Source organism: Oenanthe melanoleuca, chromosome 13 (assembly GCF_029582105.1).
Source record: "Oenanthe melanoleuca isolate GR-GAL-2019-014 chromosome 13, OMel1.0, whole genome shotgun sequence".
NCBI lineage: Eukaryota > Metazoa > Chordata > Aves > Passeriformes > Muscicapidae > Oenanthe > Oenanthe melanoleuca.
In genome coordinates, this window is record NC_079347.1 from 14,971,535 (window position 1) to 14,995,761 (window position 24,227).

A 24,227-nucleotide genomic window follows, 5' to 3' on the forward strand; every position below is an offset into this window, starting at 1 on the left:
TTTTATTACAGGCTTCCCTCCCCATGGCTGCACACTCTGTAACAGCTCTTTTCTATATTTTCCCTGTTCTTATTGTAAGAAACATTCTCTCTATATCTAATGAAAATCCCTCTTTCTGAAATTTAAACTTGTTGCTGCTTTGCTTAACCCCTGAGTGAATACAAGGAACAGAGGATGCTTTTTTCCTTTGCAGTGGCATTTTGTGTTGTTCAGTGGTTTAAAAGTAAGTGATGTGAATCTGCTAACACAGAGGTCTGAGGTAATGGCACTTAGTGTTGAATAATGCTGTTGGTGCAGCTCCCAAATTCATGTTTTGTCTCTGTATTTCAGACAGAACAAGGTCCTCCTTTTATGTGCATAAATACTGATGGTGATGTCTAATCTTGCATAGGCTCAACAGTTTCAATCCACATGTACACTGGGAAAAAAATCCTTCACTTTTATTTACCACACTATACACAGACATCCTCCAAAGCTTTGAGGTCTTGGATGTTGTGTTTCTGACACTGCCAGGGGCAGAGTAGTGTTGCCTTCTGAGCTCCACTGGCAGCTTAGGCAGAGCTGTTCAGCTTTTTATTTTTCTTTTTGTTTTTTGCCTCACTTCATCCACTTCTGAGTAGAAGTAACATTATCAAAAAACTGTTAGCACAAGAGGCTTAATTATGCTTGGAGATGCCTTGGTTAAGTCTGAATGAATTCCCTGGTCTCATTTAGTGGATATATAGTTGCACTGGGGATAGGAGCTGGGAGCCCTGGCAGCAGTGGGAGAAGCAGGAATGGGGGAGTATGACAGTAATTCACTCCTGGGAACATTCCCAGCCTGCAGACACACCATTTGTAGCTATCCATTGCATGCACATGGATAATAATCTTGCATTAGGCCCAATTACATGGTGTTATGGACACACAACACAGGGATTACACACCCAGCCAGGAGCACCCCGTGACAGAGCAGTGGGGTAATTGGAGGAGACAGAAGGAAATGTTAGTGCTCCCAGTGCTGCAGGGCATGGCACAGCTCAGCCCCACCAGCCTGGTCCCCTTTGCTTTGCTGCTCTGTTTCAGTGTCTCACTTTCAAAACCCAGATTTATCACACAGGGAGGTAACCTAGCACCAGCTTTTCACAACTTGTTGAGAGAGTTTTGAGTGGGAAAAGGAACTGAACATCATTGCTTAACTTAGAGTGAAGCCCACAGACATATGAAAGCCTGTACTGCCAAAGAAAGGCTGGAGTTTGTAGGATTCCTGATATCAAATCCTAAACCTGCAGAAAATCTACACTGCCCAAACATAAAACACATTCAAACCCAGCAATAATCTAGTACATGAGCTGATGCTTTTGCAGATCTCTTTCTCCATTTGCCAATCACTGAATGGGTCTGAATTTTTCTGTCTTACTGAGAATTTTGCCAATTGTGTGGTGTCCCGTGGTCAGCCAAATGTAACACAGAAGCAGCCTGGTGTGGATCAAGTACCTGAATAGCCAGCACAGCAGGCCTCTAGTAACTATGGGAGATGCTTACTAAGCCTTGGGGGAAAGTGTTTTCCCAATTTGAATTAAGTTTGTATTAAAATGTCGCAGTTTGATTAGCTGTTTTGCTAATCAGCTGCAGATTTGGATTGGGAAAGAACCCAGTCTCCACTACTGACAAGGAGCAAAGAGCATCTCCAGCATCCAAGAGGTTCCCACCTGCCCCTTTCACTTGAATCTGTCCAGGCTGAAACAAGAAGCATCACAGTGGCTATTGCACTGTACTGCTGCACATTATAAAAATGCCTTATTCTTAGAAAAATTGACATCTGAATAGGTATTTTTTTCCTTTTGTCAATGATCGACTAGGATACCAGATTTTTTTTTAAGCTGGGATGTAGCAGGTGGTATTGTTATCAGTGGTGTGTGTAAAACAAAAAATCCAATGCTCCTGTATATTTTCCCACTTGAAGTGTGTCTGGAAAACATTAGACAGTCATTTTTTTACTAAATAATTAATGTTTCAGATATTGCTATTGTGCTGTGTAACATTTTCTGTCAGAGGAGATCCTTTTGGTACTAAACCAGATTAGAGCACATGGATATGTTGCCATGAAAGTATGATTTCAGGTTAAAAAGTAGACAGGCATTCTGATATTTTTTATAAACTCTTAATTGTATTAATTGAATTCTAAGTAAGGGAATCAAAATCTCTGTGTAGTCTGTGATTTACAGAACTGAGATTGAATATTGACCTGACAACCTGGGATTTCTGCTCTCTGAATTAGTCCAAGGGACCTGAAAGAGTGCTTAGAGTTTCTGAGTTTTTAAAATAAAATACTTGTACTGTAAGTAGAGTTCAAAATTTGAGTAGTTTCCTTTTTTTCTCAAGGCTTCTGCCATAAAACTTGTATGATTTCCTCTAGCATTAGAAGTATGTGGTTTTTTTCTGACTCTCATCAGTCCTGTGCAGGAAGAATAAAGAATAATGCATAAATATTACAGAATAAACCACACACATGCCATTTGTTTGTGCAGGTTAGTGATTTTAATGTATTTATGTTGAGTCTGGAATTACCAGCTCTGTGTCAGGGAACTGCAGTGGTGTTCATGAATTTGGAGCAAGTCAGAAGAGAGCAAAAATGCAACTGCATGAAATTAAATTTGCACCAAAAGTTTGAGATAAGTAATTGTTTTCAAATAATGACAGGGTTGCAGACTGAGCACTCTTTCCTCTAGGAAAATTCTGATTAGTAGGGACTATAAATCTCTATTTTTCAGAGGGAGGAAGGCAGCTCCACGTGTGCCAGTTTGGGTGAGGGGCAGAGCAGTGAGTTAGGAGAGCAGCTCCTCTGGGGCTGTAAATTGGAGTCAGTGGGACTGTGACAGTTCCCAGTGCTGGAGGATGTGCCACCTCTGAGACTGCTGATCTCAACATTATGCATCTTCCAAGTAGTCCTTGGAGGATCCTTAGGGCTGCTGCAGTCTGCTTCTGCTTACCCTGCAAGATCTGACAAGGATCACAGCCCAAGGTGGGAAGTTGGCTGGCATAAATAATATTGTCTATAACCCCAGCCTCCTGAGTCAGCATTTTGGGTGTGATTAGTTTACAGGGAGAGGACTTCTAAATGAGAGGACAGTGCTTTTTACAAGGGATGTGTTGGGTTCTGGAAGAGGTGAGATGTTTAAGGCTGAGGACCACTCAGCAGGGTATGTGTCCCCCATATGATGTTGGAGGAGTCAGAAGATTCTGGAATTCCTGTTTCTCACAGGTTTCTGGTATTTATGAATCTCTTTCTATAGATACAAATTTTGGGTGGATCAGTCTGAGGCTAGCACCTTGGAGCAACCAGCAGACTACAGGAGTGTAATTTATTTTTTCCCCTCATGTACTAAAAATGCTGCTGTATTGTGTGTTCACCCCTGTCAGGACACATCTCTTAAAAAATCATTTCTGGGAAGGAATCACGTGCATGATGGAAAGGTTTGCAGGATGTCTCTAGAGCACATCTCTACCTGAACATGTTCCCATTTCAGAGTTCCCTCTGCCTGGGAGCTGAGTGATGTGCAGCCAGAGCAGCAGGGTTAAATTCCTGCAGCTCCAGCTGGGCTGTAGTGCAGACAGTTCACTGGCAATTAGTGCCTTTTGCAGTGTTTGGCCTCCTCTGTTCTGAAATAATTGCTGTTATCATAGATGTTTTATTGCCTTCATTATGGTTAACATTTAAATATCAATGAAATAGTATTCTACTAAGTCATCTGTGCAGTAGCTGTCTGCTAGAGTTATCCCTGAAATTTGTGTTTAAGGAGACTATTAATTCAGCACTGATTTAGGATTCTTAGAAGGAGGGTTATATGTTTGTCAATGAACTGTGGGAAATCTCTGCTTATTTGAAAATAAGCAAGTATTTGAAACTTTTGCAAAACCTGAGCCATTCTCATTTGATATCTTGCAATTAGAAATGCTGTGTGGTTGGAATAATGCTTAATCTGTTAAACAGAAATATTTTAAGAACTTTTACAATATATTTGAATCATCAAGTCAGACAGTAACAGGTGACCTTTCTGCATGCAGCTGAATTGCATTGGGAGACAGGGATGTGTTCTCTGCCCTCAGTGCAGAAGGAAGATCACTGTCACAGCCTGTTCTGCCTGAATCCAATCCACATCCTTTAGAAATCAATAGAAAAATCTCTCTTAAATTCCTATGGCCCCCATTGACTCCTGTAGTGCCATATGTGACTGATTCAGACATCAGCTATGTCTGTGATTTAATGTTTGTGAGCTGACTTTACATGTGTCTTTTATTTATCACTGCATACCTAAAATCTTCCATCTGAGTGCATAACTCATTTTAAAGTAACAGGCAACTAAGGCAGAGGGTTGCCTCAGAATTATATTTTTATATTTACAGGGAAAAAAATGGTGCAATTATAAATTCCATTTCTGAGCCCTGTTTGAATTTCCCAACATGTAAAGAGCAAACACATACAGATACTGAAGGGTGTGTGTGTTGATGTATATATTCATGCACTCTCAGTGGGTTTGTTCACTTTCTGAAATTGTTGTTCAGGCTTGTTTTTAGCTCATTGACCACAAAAGACTTTGGTTACATCACTGGGTGAATAAGGGAATGGAGCACAAGCAATTGTATGGCAGAGAGTTTCATTTTGCACCATATAATCTGCCCCAGTGGGATGTGAGTTGTCACTGTGACCTTAGCAGGGACTGAGAGGCAGAGCCTCCAGCCCTGGTGCTCTCTGCCAGCTCTGCAGCCACAGCACAGCCCTGTAGGCTGGCAGCCACAGCTGGCAGAGGGGCTGGCAGCTCCAAGAGCTGACTTCCAGCTCTCCTGCTGAACTTGACTGTTTCCACTTCATCTTGCCCTTCAAATTTTTAGTAGGCTGCCTTGGAGTTCTTGCATATTGAGAATCTGAATCCACAAACCCAGTGGTTTGTACCAACGTACACCCATTGATCCCAATACTTGGCTGTGTGCTTCTTGTTCAGTTTTTAATATCTTTAAGTTTTCCAGAGGATCTGGAATAAATACTACATGTTATACTATAAGTTATCATGTGCTAGGACTGACAGCTCTTATCAGCCTGGTGTATGAACGTGTGTGACTTGACTGATACAGATCTCTGGCAGCAAATCTCACATGCAGAGTCCAGATTTTCAAAACTCTGCTCACAGATTTGGAGAGGAAGGGTAATTTTGCTCTGTTGGTGCAGTTTGCTGTCATGGGTATGTCAGCCCCCAGGCTGGCTCCAGATTGCCAGTGCATCCATCTGGTGCAGCACTGTGCTGGAATACCAGCTCTGATCCTGCTGGGAGTGCTTGGGTGCTGTCCTGCCAGGATGCAGCACAGCAGCAGCAGCAGCAAAGCAAGCTGCCAGTGTCAGAGCTGCTCCCACCCTGCTCCTCAGTGTGCTTGTGCAGAGCCAGGGTACCCTGCACCCTTTTGTGTGTGTGTGTCTTCCTGTGTGCCCAAAACCCATTGTTAATAGGGTAAAATCTAATTAGCTGTAATCCACTGATGTTTTTGATGATGGTTCTGCCAAGGGATTTCTGGGCAGAATTGTAAAAATGGCTTTTGAATTGGCAGATGACCAAGAAAGGGAGTAAACTCCTGGAAGACTTTTCTAGAGCTTTGGATTAAATGTCCTGTATAAATACATGACATTGGAATAGCTAAGTAGTTCAGGGAAGGATGACATGCTGTTAGGTTGCTTCAGCAGGTATGTATTTGTGCATTCTTCAGCACACACATAAACACACAGAAGCACTATCTTCTGCCAGAGTTACCCTGTGGAATTCTGTGCCCCTTGTGGAAAGTAAAGCTCGTTTCATGCCCTGGTGCTATGGGCAGCACGTGCTTCAAACAGGCAGGGGCAGGACTGGCCATGCTGGGACACTGAGTGGTCACCAGCCCTGTCCATTCTCACAACAAACTGGGATGCTGTATTTGCAGATTTGGTGCACTTGCAGCATGGTAATTATGCCCTGTTGAAGTGCTTTCCATTTCCTGTGCTATCTTGATAAACTTTATAGTTTCTAATTTGCTGGAGAGTCATTGATATAATTAGGAGCTACACAAATGGGAGCAGCACACTGAGATGATGGTAATCTCAGCTCATTCTTCCTGAGATGCTCTAAAGGGATCCCTCCAGCAGCTGAGATTTTCTCTTTGCTTTGACAGAGCAGCAGCAATCCTTCTCTGCCTGGGTCAGGACATGCTTTATTACAGGCTGCTCCACTCCCCATATATTTTTTGCTGAGAAAAGGGAGGAGAGTGAGCCCATCCATCCGTGTGTTTCTGAGGAGCAATGGGAGCTGTCTGTCCATGTCAGTGGGATGTGCTAACAAGCCTGTGAGAGCCAACAGCTCTCTCTTGGTCACACTACTTCAAAATCCTTCCAATTGCCTTTAAATGCTGTGCCCAAGTCTGATGTCCCCCTGCTCAGGCTGCACCATGTTATCAAAGATACAGACAGCTGCATCTGTTCCAGTAGTTGGTAAAAACTCATTTTCTGTTTACCCCAGATGTGGTAGCAGTGACCTCCAGCCATCCTGAGGCTGCTGTTGGTTGCTTTCACTGAGCAGTATCTTTCATGGTACGTCACAAATTGAGACAGCTATCAGGGACTCTGTCTTCCTGCTTGCCAAGAATTTTAACTGGTTGTTTCTGTAAATTGTGTGTTGGTGAAGAAATATAAATAATTGATCAATCTCTTATTCTCTCTTTTTTTCTCTCTCCTAACAGTACCCTCAACAACAACAACATCACCCGCATTCCTGTTACCAGCTTCAATCACATGCCAAAGATCAGGACTCTGTGAGTAGAACCTTCTGTTATTATAATACAATCCTGATGCTGTAAGCCAACTTTTTGGCTGTTTGTCATCTGTGATAATGTCATTTCAGTCCCTCAGGGGCCTGGGTGGCTGCAGGGCTGGGGAGCCCCTGGGGAGCTCAGGTTGGCTTGTGAAGGGGTCTGGTACCCACAGAACACTGAGAGCCACTGTTGTGGATCTGCCCAGCATTAAATAAGAGTCAGTTTTATCAAGATTTTGCAATTACCTGGAAAATAAAGTGGCACTTTTTTTTTTATCCTCATGGGAAAATCCATAATGTGAAATGTGTTCCAAGTTGGAGCATCAACAAGGTCATAAAAAATGCTCAGATGGATCAAATTATTGAATTTTGTTAATATCCTGTGTTTAAATCCCATTTATTCTTTTCAAATTCCAAATAGTAATTTCTGAAACAAGGCATTTTTAAAGAACAGGAAAAAAGCATCTTTCCAGATACTTTCTGAAACAAAATGTCACTTATTTGGATGGATTTTTTTTTTTTTATGAAAGCTTCTCTTATATCAAACCCATTTGTTTTTAAGCTGCATGCCATTGCACTGGAAAAGCTCTGTTCTTTAGTAGATCAAAAAACAATGACTGTGAAATCAGACTAAGCATTTGTATAATTTAGCCATAGCCTACCAAAACCATTTCCTTAAGTAAATTATTTCTTTAAATTCCTTTAGGGAATGCAAAGCTTCAGGAAAAGTCACATCTAAACAAAGCACCCCTGTTTTTCCTCCAGATTCTCAAACTCATCCAAGATGTGTTTAATTCTAAAGGCAAAGAAAGGGAAATAGTAGCTAGCCTGAAGATTTTCTATGCCACTGAAAAAATACAATACTTCAAGGATGCTATGCATACATGTGTAAAATGTATTAAATAAATTAACAGAACTGAAGAAAAATGGCTCTTGCTTATGTCAATCTCTCTAAGATAACCTCTGACTTAAATTTGCATTCTTCATCAAATGATGACATTATTAAATCTTAATGTCAGTAATTAAACGGAAATGAGATGTTTGTCTTTTAGAAGAGAATGGCTAAAGAAGATAAAGGTGTAGAGTTAAGGTTCCTGGAGTTTTGCCTTTTCTTATTCAGTCACAGTGGTCCAGAAAATTTGCCTGGCTTTTCCAGATTAGCCAGTCTTGTCTGTTAGCAGAGCTCAGTGCCTTCAGTGCCTTCTGCCATTTTCCTTTCAGTTTAATTTCAGAGATGGCTTTGTATATAGCTCCCTGGAGACTTACACTGACTAATCCCCCTCTGCTGTAATTAAGGGGGAAAAAAAAGAAAAGAAAAAAAGGGAAGGAAGTCATAAATAGGATTTATAAAGGGAAGCTTTTCTATTGAATTCTGAGAGACACATTTTATAGAACATGAATGCTGCCCCACTCTAAAAGGATTTGCTGGAAATTTAATTTAGGGTCTATGGATAAAAGGGCAACTTTAGCAAACTTGCATTTGTATTCATTCACCTGATGTTCTGTGAAGTCAGTTTCATCAGTATCAAATGACAGGTTTCAGTCTCCAAAGACTGCCAAATAATACACAGCACCTCTAGCAGGTAAATGAAGGGATTTGTATACAGATACTGTTTGAGGGAAGATGTTAGTACTCTCTAGACTTTCTTGTTGGAAATGGGTCATGAATGATGTTCCTCACAGTTTGGTGAGTCTACTGTTTTCTTAAAAAATGGTCAGCAGTGTGTCCACCTTCTCAAATAGCCTCACACTTAGATGTGCTTTTTTTTTGGGGAAGTCTTTTTTAGGAAATCCCTGGTCTGAATGTTCCTTAAGTAGGGATGAGCCCTTTTTCCAGTCAGCTGTGGCCCAGTGCAGTGTGGACAGTGTTTTCCTTTGTGTCCCTTTTGCATTCTGGTGAGATCCATTACAGGACATTTGGGGATGCTCCTGCTGCTGCTACCTGTGCTCTGATGATTCTGTGAATAAACAGCTTTTCTTCATGGCTCTCAAAACGATCTGCCTATTGTGGAAGAAAATATAAAAAGTATATTAACCTTCAACATGAGCCCTCAGGGGAAAAAAGAAAAAGGGAAAAATGCCAGGAAGTCTTGAAGCATTTGAAGTGCTGAAGAATTCTTTACTAAAATCAGCTCTTCTGTACTAAGATTTTTTAGTTAACTCTCTTTTCTGTTCTTAAGTTTTATCGATTTTTAGCCTTGATTAGAAGTGACAGGAATTAGTTTTTATTGATCTGCTTTCCTTTGCTTGAAGCAGCTTTATTTATGATAAAGCATGTTCCCTTTACCTATTTGCTTAATGGTAAGTGTCCTGTTGTCTCTGCATCTGTGAATTACTGCTGAGACAGGTAATTACATTATTTCTTTTAATTTTTTTATTTTAAGAGTAAACTAAAAATGTGAGAAAGCACTTCAGCATTTTTTGTGTTCCCAGGGAATTGGTTTATAATATTTTGAAGTACTGTGAAAAGTCTTCTTGATGCTGTATTTATTAATAAAATTATCAAAAATATATTCTGGTAGGCTGCTGTGTTGAGATAGGGTCTCTAAATGATCTCCTCTCCAAAGCAAACCACAAAGTAGCTGTGCCAAAAGGCTTGAGGTGATGATGAGGGCTCTGCTGAGGCAGAGCTGGTGGTTTGCACTACTGAAACAAGAACCCCAAAACCCAGATAAGTCAATTTAGTGGGAGGAAAAAAGCCAGCTCACAGAACTGGAAATCTGCCTAACCCTGACCCTTTTTGTGACATTGTGCTTTTCTCACTCATGCTGGCATACAGGGGTGTAGGGAATGCATGGGATGAGCTCAGTTCCAGGAGGAAGGTGATGCTGAGTGTCATTGTTGACTGCTGTGGTGGGAAGAGTGAGACACTGAGGGCCTAAATGAAACCCTGACTCTCTTAGGTTACTAATTCTTATTTAGAATGATTTCTGGCTGGATGGTATTTATGTTTTTATTTGTTCTTCCACAAAAAGGCAGATTAATGGTTCATAACAGCCAAATATTTTACTGGAAATCTAACTTATTGCAGCTTCAGTTAAAGAGCTTCACAATCCCTAAACTCAGGGTCTTCTAGCCATCTTTGTAAAACAATTACATTTTACAGTACTCCCAGGAGATTAGTGCTTTCCATCTCTACAGGATAAACTCTCAGTTCCAGATTGTGGATTTTTTTTCTTTCTTTATTGTGTCTGTCCACCCCAGACATACAAATCTGGGCACTGTCAGCCCGGGCGCCACTGCTGAGCTGAGCTGCTGCTGTGCTGTAAGGACAGCTCACAGAAAGACATTTCATTTCTTTGGGGGATGGACAAGGCTAAATCTGGTGCACACCAATTGTGTGCCTGTAATATTAGTGAATAATGCTTGGTCTAACCATTTCTGACAGGATTTTTAATCTGGTTCATCATTTCATTTGGTGCAACACTGCAAATGAATGAGTCATTACAGGAATGAGAGAATTAATGTCCTGGACTTTTGTTTTGACCTAAAGTTTGGTAGCTATTTAAATGACCAAATTTTTTTCCCTGAACCCTTCATCATTTGCAGATGTGATAATGGTTCTGCCAGGCATGGAGCAAGCTGAGCAGTGAGCTACCCATGAGTGGATCTTTCATGAGCTGAAAATTCCTGTCTGGATCCTTTATACTGGTGCTAAATTACTACAGGAAAAAGAGCATTGAACTTGTACAGGCAGCACAGGAACAAAAATGGTATCAATAGCCTCCAAAGTTTTATTTTGCCTGTCTTTTCCCAGAATATTCTGAGTTGGAAGGGGCCCATAAGAATCATCAAGTGCAAGTATTCAGTGAATGGCCCATACAGGGATCAGACCCACAACCTTGGTGCTATTACACCATGCTCCAACCAGCTGAGCTAATGTGGAGGGCTTCTCTCTCTCCACCTCTGCTCAAAGGATGAAGAAGAGGGAAGAATCACTCATCATCCCGTTCTTTAGCTGGTCGTCATGTTTAACAAGCCATTCACTCAGAATATCACATCCCTGCAGTTCTTTCTGACATGAAACCACAGACAAAGTGATTGTGTGACGCAGTCTTAAATTCTGCGTATGGCCAGCTCTAGGTGGATCATTATTGAACTTATTTTTTTGAAAACATTACAAATAATAGCACAAATTCATATCTGACCTTTGTATAATATCCCATGGCAGTGAGGACAGTCGAGCCCTGACCCCTCTGTAAGCAGGACCCTGCAGTGATCCCACTGAAACGGCAGCAGAGAGCGGGGCAGGCTGGCGGTTGCTGCCTCTGTGGGTTTTGTTTAAAACCCCATAACGGTGGGTTTGCTGTGTGTTTTGCAGGCGGCTCCACTCCAACTTCCTGCACTGTGACTGCCACCTGGCCTGGCTGTCGGACTGGCTGCGCCAGCGCCGCACCATCGGCCAGTTCACCTTCTGCCTGGCGCCCGTCGGCCTGCGCGGCTTCCTCGTGGCTGAGGTGCAGAAGAAGGACTTTGTCTGCTCTGGTAATGCTGCCAATTCCTCCTTTATCTATCTCATGTTGCTGTTCCCACTAAAAAACCAGCGTGGAAAATGGCTGTGTCGCGTTTGGATGCGAACAACAGCCGTTCTGTTTGTTTTTGTGGTCGTTAAACTGCATGGGAGGAGATCAAATTGTTGGTTTTTTCAGCTTTTTGAGAATTATTGGATTCCAGTTAACATTTTGGTTCTCAAATTACTTCTTCTGCTTTAACATTGCCTATGATATCAACATAAGAAATCAATTAAGTGTGGATAATTTGGTATTTCTCAAGGGAAGAGCTCTATAGCTGACTGGAATACAAAAGAAAGGAAATGGAAAATGCAAATCTGAGTCTGTTGACAAATGATTGGACTTTAGAACGTGAGGAGCAGATTTTATCCCAGAGACTGGATCAGGGATTCTCAGGGAGCCAATGCACTTTGCTGTTGTAGCATTTCCACACTGATAAATGGGGCTGATGATACTCACAAATCATGTGTCTGTATGTTGGGCCTATTCATCAAGTCTCTGGAACTGCACTTGGCTCTTGTAGGATAGAAATACATTTTCCTAAAAGGAGAAGAAAAAGAACAAAAGAAAAAAAGACAAAAAGTGGAAAAAGAAATCCCTGAGTTGGGTTGAAAGGAAGGATGTGGTGGAAGAGCAGACATGGCAGTGTGTATGCATGGAAAAAAGATACCAGTCATAAATTTGGAGGTAGTTTGCAGCCCCAGTGACACTGGGGGCTTGTTATGGAGATGATGTGAGTCTGAACCTTGATAGACTGCAAGTCTTGTGCTGTTTTGTTGCTTCTCCCTGACAGCCTGTGAGCCCTAAAGCTTTATCCTATGGGTACATGGATTGGCTGATGGAAATACAGTAGAACTGCTGTGCCAGAAAGGTTTTAGGAATGCCTCTTTTTGTCATTCCATTTACATGTGACAAAGTAAGAGAAATGGTTGTATTTAGAGAAAGAAGAAAGGTTTGACTTCACTCAACTGTGGTTAATTAATGCCCAGCCCAAAGGTGTGCAGAAATGTGATGGGCACATGGAAAATAAAGTTGTGCATAATGCTCATTGAGATCTGTTATTTCAGAGTGCTGTGCAGCTTCTTCACTGTGGAGATCATAGGCAGTATAGCTGAGAAGTTACATCAAAAGTTTAACTAAAGAAAAAGTTTAGAAATGTAACAGTCTTAGAAGAGGAAGGATAAAACAAATGGATAAATGAATGAAGCTATTAGCAGGAGCTAATTTTACCAAAGAGGCAACCACATCTTTTTCTTTTTTTCCTTTCATGAAATGAAGTTTCAGATGGAGCTTGAGTTCTGCTATTTGGATTTATGATACAGTGAAGTGGAGGAAAATGAGTTGTTTAAGTCAGGAGAAGAGATAATAATTGCTGAATGAGAAATGTAATGTGAACAGAACTCATTTAAATGGGGTTGTCTGTGCAGACACTGACTTGCAGAAGTGACGAGGTTTTTAACAGTTCCCTGTTGGACCAAGAGGATATAGGCATTCTCTCAAGATTTGCCTGCTTTTGTAAAAAATATAAAATCATGAAAATTCAAGGAAAGAAATTTTCGGTGAGGTAGTCCATCAACTGTATCCCTGTAACTCTCATTTGGGAAATGAAATGAAATGTGCTGAAAAAGAAATTCATTGGGAGAGCTCATTTTAGTGGTGGATTTAGCTGAGAACTCAGCATAGTACATGCTAGTTCAATAAAAGCCTACATGGACAGCTAGTTTAAAGAGGATATAAATCTCCCCTTCTCCCATTACAGTTCTTATACCTGATTTTACAGCATAATTTGTTAATGTGTGACTATGAAGTCAAACTAGGACAGGGAGTGAAGAGTGAACTGAGCTTGTCCCTCTGCAAGGGAATTTTATAGAAGTTAAGGTTATGTGAATTACTGTAACCAGTCTTGAGCTGGCAGGGAGAGCCACCTTTGTATCCCAGTTAGGAAGAGCTAAAAAATAAAGTGGTGAACTGCTCTGTTGAAGTATAGGTTCAGAATCTCAAACCCTTGTGTTTTTACGGCAGTGGGAATATCAAAGCAGCAAAAGAACACTCAGCTTTTCCTTCACTCCAAAATGGGCTTCATCAGAGCATTCCAGTGCAAAACTGGTGCTGCTGGATGCTTCAGAGGAGATAGAGTAGAATCATAATTTGGGGAAAGAAGAAACACAGCATTGAAAAACTGGCTCGTCTTTATTCTTTGAACCGTATGCAAAAATAGTGATGTTTTATAATTTTATGAGAAATGTTTCTTTGGAAACAGATTTTGAATGCTGCATGCCATGAGGGAAAAGAAGAACTGAAACAATGATAGAGAAGTGCCTTAAATAGAAGCCAAATTTCTGAATTCCCTGTGGACGTGTCCTACACCGTGGTGTTTGCATTAGGTGCAAAGTCTCTCCAGATAAAGCTGCTGAAGTCAGAGTTATGTGCAGGTGTATTGAGGTAAACTGAGTCATACCTGTGTAGCCTGGGTGTCAGTCTTTCAAAAATGTTGGTCAGCTTATTCTTACAAATTATAAAAAAGCTGATTCAGATGGTGCTTGTAGGTCACCTGTGAGCAGTGGAGAAGCTGTTCCAGGTTTCTCTTGTTGGCTCAGAGCTGGAGGTGAAGGTGCAGCATTCAACAGTGCACAGTTGCCTGGAGATAGGTCTGGAAAAATGTCTGGTTGGGTTTGTGTTACTGTGGAGAAGGGGAAGGGTCAGGGACAAAGTGGGACTCACCAGAGGAGAGTGCCAAGTGCTGCTGGCACTCCTGTCACCCACCAGGGCCTTCTGGCTGACTCCTTCAGCAAGCTGTCCCCTCTTTTCAGGAGAATCTCTCCTCCAGAGCCCCTCTGACAGAGCAGCCTTCCTGGGCCTTTGCCTTCAAGGCCATCTGTTCCTGGAGGAATCTCCAAACAGCCTCTTCCTCCTGCACAGTTGGTTATGGAGCTCTGGGATGCCTTTGGGGAGAGAGTCTCCTGCAAGGTGGGATGTGTAGAAGAGGAAATTCTGTGGCACTGGAGGATGAGCCCCTTGTTGATGTGCTGCACAAAGATAGTGGGCTGTATTTCACGTGGATAGGGGGTGTATTTCAATTGGATAACAGGATATATTTCATATGGATCATGGGGTGTATTTCACATGGATGGGGTGTATTTCACATGGATGGGGTGTATTTCACATGGATAGGGTGTATTTCACATGGATAAGGGGTGTATTTCACATGGATAGGGTGTATTTCACATTAATAAGGGTGTATTTCACATGGATAAGGGGTGTATTTCACATGGATAGTAGGGTGTATTTCACATGGACAGTAGGGTGTATTTCACATTAATAGGGGTGTATTTCACATGGATAGTAGGGTGTATTTCACATGGATAGTAGGGTGTATTTCACATGGACAGTAGGGTGTATTTCACATTAATAAGGGGTGTATTTCACATGGATAGTAGGGTGTATTTCACGTGGATAAAGGGTGTATTTAATATGGATAGTAGGGTATATTTCACATGGATTATGGGATATACTTCACATGGATAAGGGGTGTATTTCACATGGATAGTAGGCTGTGTTTCACATGGCTAAGGGGTGTATGTCACATGGATAGCAGGGTGTATTTTACGTAGGTAGCATGATGTATTTCTCCTCTCCCCACCATAGCTTTGCCATTCACTGCCAGGCTGCTGTGATGAAAAAGCAGTGTACTAAGCAAAGACAGTGTCAATTGAAATGCTACCTGTATTCTGGTCTTTGGGAGATGTTTATTTTTATATTCCCTTCGGTAGCAGAAAAGCATCTGGGGGTGCTGGCTTATGCTCAGTACCTCTTAGAGCTTTCCAGTCTTTGCCTGGATCAGACCCAGCTTCCTTCCTGTGCTCAGATGCTTCACTGTTGGACTGGCTTCTCCTTCTGTGTCTGTGTCTCTCAAACAGGTTTTCTCTTTCTTGCTGCCTATTTATCTGTGTTTTGTCCTCCTCTGACCTCCTTATGATAGTAATTTTATTTCATTTTCCTCTCATGTAAGTTTTATTATGACTCTTTCATTTTTCTTCTACCTGCTCCTTACTTATTGAAGCTGAAATTAGTTTACATATTGATCAGTTATGTCAAGTTATAATGTGTTTTCTCACCTGCAACAGCTGTAGAGCTTTGCAAACAAAGCAGTGGGTTCATGAAGCTATGCCATCAGCAGCATCTTGTTCTTTTCAGGGCTCTCTGTGCAGAAGCCACTGACACCATTTGGAATTTTTTTTGCAGTGATGAATTGTTCTGGTTTTCCTAAACATATACTTGAGAATATCTGTGCATCTAAACATTGTGTCTTGTAGTGTGATCTGTACATACTTCAGCTGCTGGCCAGATTTGTTCTACTTTTGGCCAGCATCTTGACAGTGGACAGTGTTTAAATTGGAGTATGAAGATTGACTAAGATTTCCCAGGCTGGACCAGACATTGATATTTTGAAGAGTTGATGAAATTTTTATGTCTAAAATATGTGTATACTTTTCAAAGATATTTTTCTTTAATAATGAAACATGCATTGTAGGAGAAGGAAGGTGGATCCATACAATGTTATATTTTTATGTTAGAAACAATTTTCTTTGATTCTTGATCTTTGGTTCCCATTCTGAGAGTCTCAAAGAATGTAAAGAAAATCAAGATGTATAATTTAGACTAAATAACTTATAATTCAGTCTGAAATTTACACAAGAGATAAATTACTACCTGTTTTCTGGCTAAGTAAACTGATACTGATTTTGAGAGGCCACTGGATTGACCCAAATCTCAGTTGAAGATCTAGATTTTCTGATCCATGTGGTGAGACTGCAGCTGAGGTATAATAAAGAGGGAAATGTGTTAGCTTCCTGCTGCTTCATGCAGACTGGAAACCCTAATAAGGAAACAAATTTACTTGTTTGGGTGAGGTCAAACAGTCTTCAAACATAGCTGTTACTCTGGCCAGACCACGGAACTCAGGAGATTGTCTTGCTGATTTCCTGATCACTTCATAGCATGTTGCTGAGGAGACAAGCAACAACGAGTAGCTAATCAAATAGCCCTCTTCAGGCTTAGCATCTTAATGAGAGCATTCAGGAGATGCCAAAGGGAAAGGGCATGGAGAGGGGAGCTGCCCCCAGCTGCTCCTGGTTAGGACACCCTGCAGTCCTGGTGTGCACAGCAGCAGTGGGACAGGAGGCACTGCCAGCACGGGGGATGGCTGCTCCTGGAAGCTAAACTGGGGCTGTTTGCTGGGGATGCAGGTTTTGCCAGCGATAGGGTGCAGGTTTTGCTGGTGATGGGGATGCAGGTTTTGCCAGGGTATCCAGTTTTGCTGGGGATGCAGGTTTTGCCAGAGATTCAGGTTTTGCCTGGGATGCAGGCTTTGCCAGGGATGCAGGTTTTTCTGGGGATGGGATGCAGGTTTTGCTGGGGATGCAGGTTTTGCTGGGGATGCAGGTTTTGCCAGGGATGCAGGTTTTTTTTTGGGGATGGGATGCAGGTTTTGCTGGGGATGCAGGCTTTGCTGAGATGCAGGTTTTGTTGAGATGCAGGTTTTTTTCTGGGGATGGGATGCAGGTTTTGCTGGGGATGCAGGTTTTGCCAGGGATGCAGGCTTTGCTGGTGCAGGGCAGTGGCTCCTGACTAGGGTTCCTCTCTGTGCAGTCCATCCCTGTTCATGCAGATGAGCTGCCCTTGTTTTTAAAGAGCAGGATAAGCAGTCTGGGAGGAGGAGGAGACCTCTGTGTGTGTGTTTGAATGGTCACTTTCTGCCTTGTGGGACACCCTCATTGTTCAGCTGTTTCACTGCTTTTAGAAGGGACCTTATCCACTTCATCTAACTGTGACCCCTTTCCAAAAGAGTGACCTTTGGGCCACCTTAGGTGGTGGCAGCTGTTTTCTCACTGTTCTTGCTTTTTGTGACCATCCACAGATCCAGTAAGTGTTCTTACAGCGGAGTCTAGGCAGGATTTAAAGTTTGTATCACTTTTAAAGCCTTTTGGTAAAAATTGTGGTTTAAATTTGATCTTGGGAAATTTTTGTGGAATGCTGATGAATTTTTACCTCCTGTTACAATTTGCTATCACAAACTTACATTAACATTTATTCTGAAGAAACATTTCAGTACTGTGCTTTTGTTAGTTGCTCCTCAATTGTACAGGAAATTTGGAGGGATACTAATCACTATTTATCAGATTGTTTGTTTTCAGTTTCCATTAAGTTTCCTATTACAAATCTAAATTTATTCTAGCACTAGCAGTGATGGTGTTTCATACTGTAGGAATTTACTTCTTGACTTGCTTAGTATGTAAGATGCCACATATGGTGTTTTTCATTTGGGGGACCATCCTGTGAATCTGAAAGATAAATATGTATTTATTACAGCACTTAATATTTCTTTAAAGACCAAAGCTGAAAATTGGCTTTTAATTACAGTAAATTTAGTTTTATTACCGAAAATGATGTCTTACCTTTCAGTATAATTAGCCTTTTTTTCTGGAACTCTCTTTTCCCCAGAGCAGTATGTATAGCCCTTTAATGCTTATTTAATGATGGCAGGTTGGGGTATAATTATTCAGCCACTGAGCTTTTGAACTGTTGCTGTAAAAATAATAACATGATTAGCTTTTATGTTAATGTCCAAAGCTGGTGGTTTGTTTTATGAGTAGTTATGTTGGTAGTATTTTGGTACAGAAAAAAAAATGCTTCATGGCAATACCACAGCTGTGCTTGGAGCTGTTTCACAGAGAGCAGTCGTGGTAAATACAGAGGAACAGGGTAGACTTTGAGTAAGTGGAGAAGCCTTTGCATGAAATCTGTAGACTTTTTCTGTTTAATACTTATAGGTGATTGGCAACTTATTTATTGATTCACAATTAATAAGACTAATGAAAGCAAGCACAGAGCTGCTTATAAAATAATTCCAGAAATTAATAGTGGGTAAATGCAAAGTTGCATAGAGTGAACACCAGGTTTGTGTGAATTTCTTCTTTATTGACAGTGAAATTAGTGATGTTACATAGTGGCATTACACCTGTGGTGGGTTGGCTGCTCACACTCCCCCTCCTCACAGCACTGAGGTGAAACCAGGATCTGCTCTAGCACCTCCTTCCCTGTCTCATTCTCTGCCTTGGCTGCTCCCAGGGCTGTTTCTCACAGCTTTTCCCTTACTGCCTGCTGCCTGGCACCTCCCTCCCTTTCTCAGGTGCACTCTGACAGAGGCACCAGGGGCTGCAGGGCAGGCTGAGCTGTGCAGCCCAATGGAAGCAGCCAGAGCTGGTCTCTTCCCACAGCAGCTTCCCCGGCAGAGCTGGGCACCAACACCCTGTAGTCAAACTGAAAGGATCTCCTGGCTCCTTGAATTTACCCCTTGGGATGGCAGGCAGGCATGTTTAGCTCTGAAAATCTGTAAGAATTTTGTTCTATAATTTCCAGACACCTTAAAGAGCCTGAATGTACCAGGGCCTCTTGCAGAAGACCAGAGGCAGCAACCCCAGCCTGTCCCCGGAAAGGTCTTTATTTTCACTGCCTTCCTTAGCATGTTCCAAATGCCAAAGAATCTGGTCCATGGAATCCCAAGGCAGCTCAGGGAAGGGGATGGTGCCTCACTCTTCAGTTCTTGCCCACTGACCTGGAAAAAAACATTTCCTCCCTCCAGATCTGTCCATGGGGAAGCTCATGACCAGACTGGAGCCCTTGGATGTCATTATCAGGAGACATGTCCCACTGTGTCTGCCATCTCTGAATGGCTGTGCCAGTCTGTAATGCCTCTGGCTGCAGTGAATCCCACCCTCCTCCTCCTCCTCCTGAAGAAAACAGCTTTTGTGCCAAGGCAGGGATAGCCCCCTGCTTGCTGCAGCAGGATGCAGATGGGCGAGGAGCAAAGACAAATGTGCAAGCAAACAAAATCATGTAGTATTTAAAACTCCTTTTCAAATAGCAGTAAATCAAAGCCTAAGGACTGAGTAGTCTTAAAGTATTTTTATTCCTTCCCCAACTTCATCAAACTTCATCATGGAACATCCACGATGGATCACCTGTTTAGAACTGTACTCCCTTCACAGGCTCACAATTGATCATGACCATTATCCATCTTTTAACCTTGTGCAGGTGGCATCCTTTTCACTTAAATAATTTATGTTCCTCTTCATTTTTATGCTTGAATATATTTATAAGTTCACTGTATTATTTCTGGACCTATTTTTAAATGTCACTTCATATGCACCTTCAAGAGAGCTGATACAACTTGTGGAGTTGGCATTAATGAGATGACTGTGCACAGGCACCATTTGGGCTGCAGGAGCACTACATCTTTTAAGACTTTCTGTTAGAATTTTTTAGTCTTTGGAAGAGCAGGCAGTGTCCATACTCAGAGAAACAAATGCACACTAGCAGCCTTCCTTGTGTGCAGTAGTTGGAAAATTCAGTTCTACCTGCTTAAGGTGAACATGCCTGTGTTGACAGGATTGGACAATGGCCTTGAAAGAAAGGCTCAGAGTGGGTACAGGGCATAAGAGATAATCTGACTTTTCAACCCCTCCTTTGGAAGGCTTAGGTGGAATAAATTTCCCTGAGAGAAAAACATTTTTATCATAGTTTTATAGACTTAAGTTGTCTCACAGGTTGTGTTTTACTAATTCTTCAGAAGAAGAAATTCACCCGTTCAACCTCAAATGTTATGGTTGAGGCTGCTTCTCTGTTCTACTGGTTTTTTTTTTCATTTTTATTAATAGTATTCCACATAAGTGTGGTGCTATTATTCTTAATTAAATAATTGTAATATCAGTGCTTTTAGGATAAGATAGTGTGCAGTAAGGTCTGATTTTCAATGATGTTACTTTACTGATAGATTGTGAAACTAAGTAGGGTCTTGTAGAGTAAAGTGGGATTCATTCATTAAGCCAGACCTTCCTTTCAGTGTGGTTGGATATTTTCAGGTTTTTTCCTTGATATTGATTTGTAAACTGATTAGTGTTGACTTTTGCCTTACAGAACTGTTGTGCCTATGTGCCATGAATTTTTAACAGATAAATTTGCTCTTTGGGAATGTTCAGCAAAGCAGAGAACTTGGATCAAATAATGAATATTCAAGACTGGCAAGCCTTTGCATACCATGAACTCAATGGTATTAACATCAATTAGGAGCTTAAGTTACTAATCATAAATCTTAAAGCTGTGTTCAGCAAATAGCTGTTGAACAACCATAGATGGAAATATTTGCTTCAAACATTTGCTGCACATTTGTGTAGGATAAACAAATTCATACAAATTTTGTCCATTAGAGGAATATTTGCCCTCAGTAAGGAATGTTAATTTTGCATATGGTCAGTTGTGGTTCTCTTGCCCATCTCTCTCTGCAGGACTCTGTGCTCAAATATCCTTTTAAACTGGGATGCAGACATCAATTAGGGGCAGCATCTGCTTTAGGTGTTTTCAAATAAATTAGTTCATATCACTGGGAATCTAGAGCAAACTATGGCTCATGCAGTAGGAATTGATTTCAGATATCCCAGCATGGTCAGAACTTCCAGTGGGTTATTTAATTATACCCAAAAGGTCATACTCTATCCATGGATCTGCAATACTTGTAGTGTTTTGTTTATTGATCAATAATTTCATGTCTCTGATATACTTTAAATGATGTAAAGTCAGCACAGGTTTTTAACCAGGAAATCCTGTCAGATTTATCTTAAAGTCTGTTAACATGTTTTACAAATAACTAACATTTTGCTGATGGAAAGGAGCTGCTGCAGAGGTGATTGGATAGGTGAGGAGGTAATAAAACATGCTGCTTAGTGTGCTGTAATTGGGTGTCAGTGCAAATGAGATTATTTAGTTTATTTAGTAATTGCAAAATTTATTTTAGATGCCTGTGACATTTAAACTGTTCATTTATACACCATAACAATTATATTCTAATTGTAATATTAGTTTGTTTGCTGCTTTAGAAAGATGCCAATGAGGGACTTATTTGAAAACAGCATTTGATTTTCTGTAAACCTCTGGGTCCTGTCTCCCCTGTTTTTCCTCTTTTTCCCTAACCCATAATCTGAGACTGTAAATTAAAGGGCTGCCTGATATTAACAACCATAATTATTTACACTGTCATTACACTGCATGAAGTAAAAAAAAAAAGCATAGTAATTTTTGTTAATCATGCTCCTACCCTGGCTTCCACATTTTGTTAGTGTTTTAAATTTAGCAAAATGTATGATTGAGTTGATGCTTTTTATCTCAGAGAAAAATATAATTAACATGGTGAACTAGGGCTGCTGTGTATTATAAAAAGTCTGCAATGGCAAGATGACAGATTGTGAGAACAACTTCAGAAGGGGAATAATGTAAATGCAGCTGATTTGTCTGTGACCATTTCTCTGCTGCAGCCACTTCTACACTTCTGCACTTGTGAAGGACACAAAAAGGAATCTTGAAATATTTCTGCCTTTCCTGTGCCTTTTCTTTCGAAGAAGTATTGGCAGCAAAAGGAAAATTCATTTTTAGGTTTCAAATATCCTTCTTTAGAGGCTGTGCTGTGTCAGGGCCCTTGATCATCAGTATGCTTATAGTCTGCAAACCAATGGAAGTCATAGCCAAGTTCTCATAACTTTAAATTCCATAGCCTACTTAGACTTGTTTTCTTGACCAGTCTTTCTTTAAACAGTTCTCCAGAAAAATACAAACATTACACTGATTAAACTGCCTTGGGTTCTTTTTGTTCTTTAATTCTATAGACCTGCAAACAATGGATCCTCATTGAAGCAGGGCCATTAAATCCAAATCAGATTTGAAATTCTGTTTCTAATGTTATTCAAGAAACATTCACCTTAACAGATGATTTTTTGTGTGAGAGCTGATGGAATATGTGCTAGATGCCTGTTGAGTGTGCATGTGCAATACAGTATTTTGTTCTTTGCCAAGGAAAAAAAACATAAGCAAAAGCATTCCATCAGGATAATAGCAATTTATACACAAGGTATTTTTATCATTAAAAGGCTCAGAAACCTACAGTCTAGATCTACTTTTGCTCATGAAGGAGAAAAAATTGTGCTTGGGGAGGTGGTTTAGAGATGCACATGGCAGTGCTGGGTTGGTGGCTGGACTCAGTGGTCTGGAAGGTCTTTTCCAGCCTTAATGATTCTGATTCTCCTGCTGCTACCTGCTTTTTGTTCCACAGAGGCTTGTTTCTGTTGTTTCTCCCTTTTCAGACTGCTTTATCCAATCCCCTCTTGCATGCTCTGCCTTTCCTAGCACTCTGCAGTGCTGCATCACCAGAACTGGGGAGGTGCTGAGCTGAGCTCAGCTCCACTGAGCCTTCTGCTGTTGGTGTCACAACTCACTCTGAGAGCTCCATCAGCTTCTTTGATGCTGTGCCCTAGCAAGAAGGGAGAGTACTACTGCTTCTCTAACCCACAGTGATATGTTGTGGTGTTACAACTGTGCAAAATGCATTTTCCCCTGCTACAAAGCCTCTTCAGAAAGCACATCAGACATGGAGATGGTAATGGCTGTGTGGGAGATTTGACCTTGTTACCAACTTTTTACCTTCCAGAGAAAACAAGGATTGCTCTGAAGTTTCTTCCTAATTTGATAATTTCTCCCTTCCCTAAAAGCTTGCAGTAGCTCGTTTGCACTCACCTGTCCTTCATTTTGTTTTGGCCATTGTACCACAGACTAGGCAGAAAAATAGAAAATGTAAAATGTTGGTGATCAGGTCCAAGAACAAACCTCTTGTTCTTAAACAAACAGAGGGTTCTGTGCATTTTGAGGAAATATAAACTACTTTTGGAAGTAGTCACAGTTCAAATCCTACAGGTACCTTAGACTCCATGAAGGACAAAGCTGGCAGTGCTGTTGTGCAGATTTCTGTTACTTTTGCAACAATTCTAATAATTGATAGTGTGGTGGTCTGTGTGCCCTGCATTTCTATTGCCAGAAAAGAAACCCAGGAGAGCTGCTTTTCCTGCCTGTTATACATGTACATGTTTAATTAGTGACATTTTCCTTGTTTAGTTCAAACAGCTACCACTTAACTACTGTGTTAAATGCAGGGTCACGTGTATAGACTGTGTTAAACCAATAAAAAGATTTTGAAACTGGAACAAGTCAAAGTTTAGGTTGCTTGATAAATATGAATTTGTTTCTTTGGACCATATGCATATGGGTTTGGATATTAATTACGTTATTGAATTCTTTTTGCAGTAGTTTTTTAACCCAGGTGATTCTTCAGGGTGACACTGAAATAGTCTCTGTCTTAAGATAAAGGACTGTTGATTGAAAGCTCCTTACCTGCAGCTGTCAAGGTGGTTGGAGAGGGTATTATAGCAAAGAGAAAGGATCATTAGGATCATCTCATGGTGGAAGAAGCTGCCCATTCTCATAAAGAATGTTTTTGACCCCTGTCTATGCTCAAATTTCCTGTGAGATCCATTTATTTCTAGATGGTTATTACCTCTTAAAATCTAAATTCTGGATGCCTGGATTGGAGCTCTGAGGTCTGCACTGCCAAAATGCAGCCACTTAGAGCTCTGATGTTAAAACACTACTCTGTGAAACCCAGAGTTTTCTTCTGGTGTCCTGACAGAAAGTCAGGTGATCACCCAAAAAAATAATTTCAAACCCAGTATTCGAATTTGGCAATGTTTTGCCCACAATCGAAATTATCTTACCCTGGAACTCGACATTGTATTTTAATATAAGGCAGTTCTGTTATCCCTGGTTACAAAATAATATTTAAAGAGGATGACAGAATGCTTGAACTTAAGGAAACTCAGACAAATTTAAATTAATTCCCATTCTAATGAAAGGAGTTGTGTTTTGCTTTCCAGGAGGGCTTCCTCTGCAAGTGTAAAATCACCTGCAGAAGTTTTCAGCTGATGTCCTTTCAAATTGTGTCTGCCTTTGAAAGTAATGACACTTAGAGATG

General features: G+C 41.0%; 1 protein-coding gene across 3 annotated transcripts in view; it reads left to right on the top strand.

Annotated features, from left to right (window-relative positions):
- SLIT3 (slit guidance ligand 3) overlaps positions 1-24,227 on the top strand; it is a 463,613-nt gene that overhangs the window by 272,838 nt on the left and 166,548 nt on the right. For all 3 annotated transcript variants that reach the window (XM_056502336.1, XM_056502338.1, XM_056502337.1), the window contains 2 exons: positions 6,739-6,810; positions 11,131-11,294. In XM_056502336.1, coding sequence (XP_056358311.1) covers positions 6,739-6,810; positions 11,131-11,294 — 236 coding nt within the window. The remainder of the gene's footprint in view (positions 1-6,738; positions 6,811-11,130; positions 11,295-24,227) is intronic.